General features: G+C 56.0%; 2 protein-coding genes across 2 annotated transcripts; both read right to left on the minus strand.

The window, feature by feature from the left end:
• Window positions 1-253: 253 nt before the first annotated feature.
• LOC117320203 (mucin-2-like) lies at window positions 254-3,175 on the minus strand. Its single transcript, XM_033874861.1, has one exon. It carries the CDS (start codon window positions 3,173-3,175, stop codon window positions 254-256), a length of 2,922 nt encoding a protein of 973 aa, XP_033730752.1.
• A 410-nt stretch (window positions 3,176-3,585) lies between these two features.
• On the minus strand, window positions 3,586-6,036 carry LOC117320204 (zinc finger CCCH domain-containing protein 13-like; the record flags this gene model as incomplete). The annotated part of the gene is made up of 3 exons (XM_033874862.1): window positions 3,586-3,947; window positions 4,007-5,454; window positions 5,527-6,036. Coding segments are annotated over 3 exons (2,320 nt in total), but the record flags the coding sequence as incomplete, so codon positions are not given.
• Window positions 6,037-6,113: the final 77 nt, after the last annotated feature.

The following is a 6,113-nucleotide window of genomic DNA, read 5'->3' on the forward strand; positions in this document are numbered from 1 at the left end:
TTGTGTGGGTCTCCGTTTGTGTGCGGTCTCCGTTTGTCTGGGGTCTCCGTTTGTCTGCGGTCTCCGTTTGTGTGCGGTCTCCGTTTGTCTGGGGTCTCCGTTTGTCTGGGGTCTCCGTTTGTGTGCGGTCTCCGTTTGTGTGGGGTCTCCGTTTGTCTGCGGTATCCGTTTGTCTGCGGTCTCCGTTTGTCTGGGGTCTCCGTTTGTCTGGGGTCTCCGTTTGTCTGGGGTCTCCGTTTGTCTGCGGTCTCCGTCATGTCTGCGGTCTCCGTTTGTGTGGGGTCTCCGTTTGTGTGCGGTCTCCGTTGTCTGCGGTCTCCGTTTGTCTGGGGTCTCCGTTTGTGTGCGGTCTCCGTTTGTGTGGGGTCTCCGTTTGTCTGCGGTCTCCGTTTGTCTGGGGTCTCCGTTTCTCTGGGGTCTCCGTTTGTGTGCGGGTCTCCGTTTGTCTGCGGTCTCCGTTTGTCTGCGGTCTCCGTTTGTCTGGGGTCTCCGTTTGTGTGCGGTCTCCGTTTGTCTGCGGTCTCCGTTTGTGTGCGGTCTCCGTTTGTCTGCGGTCTCCGTTTGTCTGCGGTCTCCGTTTGTCTGGGGTCTCCGTTTGTCTGCGGTCTCCGTTTGTGTGCGGTCTCCGTTTGTCTGGGGGTCTCCGATTTGTCTGGGGTCTCCGTTTGTCTGCGGTCTCCGTTTGTCTGCGGTCTCCGTTTGTCTGCGGTCTCCGTTTGTCTGGGTCTCCGTTTGTCTGCGGTCTCCGTTTTGTGTGCGGTCTCCGTTGTGTGCGGTCTACGTTGGTGTGCGGTCTCCGTTTGTCTGGGGTCTCCGTTTGTCTGGGGTCTCCGTTTGTCTGCGGTCTCCGTTTGTCTGCTGTCCCCGTTTGTCTGGGGTCTCCGTTTGTCTGGGGTCTCCGTTGTGTCTGGGGTCTCCGTTTGTGTGCGGTCTCCGTTTGTGTGGGGTCTCCGTTTGTCTGGGGTCTCCCGTTTGTCTGGGGGATCTCCGTTTGTCTGCGGTCTCCGTTTGTGTGCGGTCTCACGTTTGTCTGCGGGTCTCCGTTTGTGTGGGGTCCCCGTTTTTCTGCGGTCTCCGTTTCTTTCGGGTCTCCGTTTGTCTGCGGTCTCCGTTTTGTCTGCCGGTCTCCGTTTGTGTGCGGTCTCCGTTTGTCTGGGGTCTCCGTTTGTGTGCGGTCTCCTTTTGTCTGGGGTCTCCGTTTGTCTGCGGTCTCCGTTTGTCTGCGTCTCCGTTTGTGTGCGGTCTCCGTTTGTCTGCGGTCTCCGTTTGTCTGCGGTCTCCGTTTGTCTGCGGTCTCCGTTTGTCTGCGGTCTCCGTTTGTCTGCGGTCTCCGTTTGTGTGCGGTCTCCTTTTGTGTGCGGTCTCCGTTTGTCTGCGGTCTCCGTTTGTCTGCGGTCTCGTTTGTCTGGGTCTCCGTTTGTCTGGGTCTCCGTTTGTCTGGGTCTCCGTTTGTGTGGTCTCCGTTTGTGTGGGTCTCCGTTTGTCTGGGTCTCGTTTGTCTGCGGTCTCCGTTTGTCTGGGGTCGTTTGTCTGGGTCTCCGTTTGTGTGCGGTCTCCTTTGTGTGGGGTCTCCGTTTGGTCTGCGGTCTCCGTTTGTCTGCCCGGGCTCCGTTTTTTTCTTGGGTCTCCTTTTGTCTGGGGTCTCCCTTTGTCGCTGGTCTCCGTTTGTGTCGGTCTCCGTTTGTTTTCGGTCTCCGTTTTTTGTGCGGTCTCCCTTTGTCTGCGTCTCCCGTTTGTCTGCGGTCTCCGTTTGTCTGCGGTCTCGTTTTGTCTGGGGTCTCCCGTTTGTGTGGTCTCCGTTTGTGTGGGTCTCCGTTTGTCTGCGGTCTCCGTTTTGTCTGGGGTCTCGTTTGTCTGCGGTCTCTTGTCTGGGGTCTCCGTTTGTCTGTGGGTCCTCCGTTTGTGTGCGGTCTCCGTTTGTGTGGGTCTCCGTTTGTCTGCGGTCTCCGTTTGTCTGCGGTCTCCGTTTGTCTGGGTCTCCGTTTGTCTGGGTCTCCGTTTGTCTGGGTCTCCGTTTGTCTGGGTCTCCGTTTGTTGCGGTCTCCCGTTTGTGTGGGTCTCCGTTTGTTCGGTCTCCGTTGTCTGCGGTCTCCGTTTGGGTCCGGTCTCGTTGTCCGGTCTCCGTTTGTGTGCGGTCTCCGTTTGTGTGGGGTCTCCGTTTGTCTGCGGTCTCCGTTTGTCTGGGTCTCCGTTTTCTTGGGGTCTCCGTTTGTGTGCGTCTCCCGTTTTGTCTGGGGTCTCCGTTTGTCTGGGTCTCCGTTTGTCTGGGGTCTCCGTTTGTGTGCGGTCTCCGTTTGTCTGCGGCTCCGTTTTTCGGTCTCTTTGTGTGCGGTCTCCGTTTGTCTGCGTTCGTTGGCATCCGTTTGTCTGCGGTCTCCGTTTGTGTCTGTGGGTCTCCGTTTTGTCTGCGGTCTCCGTTTGTTGCGGTCTCCGTTTTGTCTGCGGTCTCCGTTTGTCGGGTCTCCGTTGTCTGCGGTCTCCGTTTGTCTGCGGTCTCCGTTTTGTCTGCGGTCTCCGTTTGTCTGGGGTCTCCGTTTGTTGCGGTCTCCGTTTGTGTGGGTCTCCGTTTGTGTGCGGTCTCCGTTTGTCTGCGGTCTCCGTTTGTCTGGGGTCCCGTTTCTGTGCGGTCTCCGTTTGTCTGCGGTCTCCGTTTGTCTGCGGTTCTCCGTTGTTGGTTCCCGTTGCGGTCTCCGTTTTGTCTGGGTCTCCGTTTTTGTCTGCGGTCTCCGTTTGTCTGCGGTCTCCGTTTGTCTGGGGTCTCCGTTTGTCTGGGGTCTACGTTTGTCTGCGGTCGCCGTTTGTGTCTGGGTCCTCCGTTTGTGGTGCGGTCTCCGTTTGTGTGCGGTCTACGTTTGTCTGCGGTCTCCGTTTGTCTTGCGGTCTCCGTTTGTCTCGGGTCTCCGTTTGTCTGGGGTCTCCGTTTGTGTGCGGTCTCCGTTTGTGTGCGGTCTCCGTTTGTCTGGGGTCTACCGTTTGTCTGGGTCTCCGTTGTCTGCGGGTCTCCGTTTGTCTGGGGTCTCCGTTGTGTGGGGGGGGTCTCCGTTTGTCTGGGTCTCCGTTTGTCTGGGGGTCTCCGTTTGTGTGCGGTCTCCGTTTGTCTGCGGTCTCCGTTTGTATCGGTCTCCGTTTGTCTGCGGTCTCGTTTGTCTGCGGTCTCCGTATTGTCTGCGGTCATCCGTTTGTTGCGGTCCTAAGGTTGTGTGCGGTCTCCGTTTGTCTCGGTCTCCGTTTGTTGCGGTCTCACGTTTTGTGTGGGTCTCCGTTTGTTTCGGGTCTCAGTTTGTGTGGGTCTCCGTTTGTGTGCGGTCTCGTTTGTCTGGGGTCTCCGTTTGTCTGGGGTCTCCCTTTGTGTGCGGTCTCCGTTTTGTCTGGGTTCGTTTGTCTGGGTCTCCGTTTGTCATGGGTTCCGTTTGTTGGGGTCTCCGTTTTGTGTGGGGTCCCGTTTTTCTGGGTTGTTATTTCGGGTTAGTTGTCTGAGGTATAGTTTGTTTGTTTATGGGGTATCACGTTTGTGTCGTGACGGTTCCGTATGTCCTTTGTTGGTTCCGTTTTTCTGAGGTTACCGTTATTTGGGTAGTTGTAACGTTATTGTTGGGTATCAGTTTGTTGCAGGGCTCCGTTTGTCTGGGGTCTCCGTTTTGTGTGCGGTTCTTTTGTATGGGGTCTCGTTTGTCTGCGGTCTCCGTTTTGTCGCGGTCTCGTTGTGTGCGGTCTCCGTTTGTGTGCGGTCTCCGTTTGTCTGCGGTCTCCGTTTGTTTGCGGTCTCCGTTGTCTCGGTTCCTTGTTGCGGTCTCCGTTTTTGTTGGTCTCCGTTTGTCTGGGGTCTCCGTTTGTCTGCGGTCCTCTTTCTGGGGTCTCCGTTTGTCTGCGGTCTCGTTTTGTCTGCGGTCTCCGTTTGTGTGGTCTCCGTTTGTCTGCGGTCTCCGTTTGTCTGGGTCTCCGTTTGTCTGCGGTCTCCGTTTGTTGGTGTCTCCAGTTTGTCTGGGGTTCCTTTGTCTGGGTCTACGTTTGTCTGGGTCTCCGTTTGTGTGCGGTCTCCGTTTGTCTGGGTCTCCGTTTGTCTGCGTGTCTCGTTTGTTGCGGTTCTCCGTTTGTCTGGGTCTCCGTTTGTCTGCGGTCTCTTGTCTGGGGTCTCGTTTTGTCTGGGGTCTCCGTTTGTGTGGGGTCTTTTTGTCTCGGGTCTCCGTTTTGTCGGTCTCCGTTTGTCTGCGGGTCTCCGTTTGTGTGCGGTCTCCGTTTGTCTGCGGTCTCCGTTTGTCTGGGTGTCTCCGTTTGTGTCTCGTTCTGTCGTCTCGTTTGTCTGCGGTCTCCGTTTGTCTGCGGTCTCCTTTTGCTTCGGGTCTCCGTTTTGTTGGGTCTCCGTTTTGTGGGGTCTCCTTGTGTCGGTCTCCCTTTGTCTGGGTCTCCGTTTGTCTGGGTCTCCGTTTGTCTGCGGTCTCCGTTTGTGTGCGGTCTCCGTTTGTCTGGGGTCTCCGTTGTGTGGTCTCCTTGTGGGGTCTCGTTTGTCTTGGCGGTCTCCGTTTTCTTCGGGTCTCGTTTGTGTGCGGGTCATCCGTTTGTCTGGGTTCCGTTTGTCTGGGGTCTCCGTTTGTCTGGGTCTCCGTTTGTTGCGGTCTCCGTTTTCTGCGGTCTCCGTTTGTTCCCGGTCTCCGTTTGTCTGGGGTCTCCGTTTGTTGGGTCTCCGTTTGTGTCGGGGTGCTCCTTTGTGCCCCGTTTTTTCTGCGGTCTCCGTTTTTTGCGGTCTCCTTGTTGGGTTCCTTTTGCGTTCCGTTTGTTGCGGTCTCCCGTTTGTCTGGGTCTCGTTTTGTGTGCGGTCTCCGTTTGTGTGCGGTCTCCGTTTGTCGTGCGGTCTCCGTTTGTCTGCGGTCTCCGTTTTTGTCGGGTCTCCTTTTGTCTGGGGTCTCCGTTTGTGTGGGTCTCCGTTTGTGTGCGGTTCCGCGTTTGTCTGGGGTCTCCGTTTTGTCTGCGGTCTCCGTTTGTTGGGTATCCGTTTTGTCTGGGTCCTCCTTTGTCTGGGTTCCGTTTTGTGTGGTCTCCGTTTGTGTGGCGTCTCCGTTTGTCTGGTCTCCGTTTGTTGCGGTCTCCGTTTGTCTGCGGTCTCCGTTTGTTGCGGTCTCCCCTTTGTTGGGTCCCCCGTTTTGTCTGGGGTCTCCGTTTGTCTGGGTCTCCGTTTGTCTGGGTCTCCGTTTGTCTGGGTCTCCTTTGTTGGGTTCTCCGTTTGTGTGGGTCTCTTTTTTTTGCGGTCTCCGTTTGCTGGGTCTCCGTTTGTTGCGGTCTCCGTTTTGTGGGTCTCCGTTTTGTCTGGGTCTCCGTTTGTCTGGGGTCCCGTTTTCTGGGGTCTCCGTTTGTTCCCGGGCTCCCGTTTGTCCCCGGTTTTCTTTGTCTGCGTCTCCTTTTTGTGCGGTCTCCTTTTTTTGGTCTCCGTTTGTCTGCCGCTCTCTTTGTCTGGGTCTCCTTTGTCTGGGGTCTCCGTTTTGTTTGGTCCCCTTTTTTTGGCAGTTCTTTTGGTACTTTGTCTGGGTCTACGTTTGTTGGGTTCCTTTGTCTGGTTCGTTTGTTGGGGATCTTTTGTGGGTTAGTTTTGTTGGTCTGTTTGTCGCGTTTCGTTTGTCTGGGTTCTTTGTTGGGTTCCGTTTGTTGCGGTTGTTTGTTGGTCTCTTTTTGCGGTCCGTTTTTGCGGCTCCTTGTCTCGTCCCGTTGTTCGGTTCCCTTTGTGTGCGGTTCCGTTTGTCTGGGTCCCCTTTGTGGTCTCCTTTGTCTGGGGTTCCGTTTGTCTGGGTCCCCGTTTGTCTGGTCTCCGTTTTGTGGTCCGTTGTCTCCGTCTCCGTTTGTCTCGGTCCCGTTTGTTGGTCCCTTTTCGGGTTCCGTCTGTGTTGTTGGTTCCGTTTGTCTGGGTTCCGTTGTGTGGTCCCTTTTCGGGTCTCCGTTTTTTCTTTGCGGTCTCCCTTTGTTGGTCTCTTTGTCCCGGTCCCTTTGTCTGGGTCCCCTTTGTTGCGGTCCCGTTTGTTGCGGGTCTCCCCCGGGTTTTCCGTTTGTCTGGTTCGGTGCTCCGTTTCTTTCCGTGTGGGGGTTCTCACGTTGTCTCCCGGGTCTCCGTTTTGGTTCTTTGGGTT

This window comes from Pecten maximus, unplaced genomic scaffold, assembly GCF_902652985.1.
Source record: "Pecten maximus unplaced genomic scaffold, xPecMax1.1, whole genome shotgun sequence".
In the NCBI taxonomy this organism is placed as follows: Eukaryota; Metazoa; Mollusca; class Bivalvia; order Pectinida; family Pectinidae; genus Pecten; species Pecten maximus.

Bases quoted from the DNA above. Each gene is read 5' to 3' on its own strand.
- LOC117320203 (XM_033874861.1), bottom strand. From the start codon at position 3,175: ATGACCGCAGACAATACGGAGACCGCAGACAAACGAGACCGCAGACAA.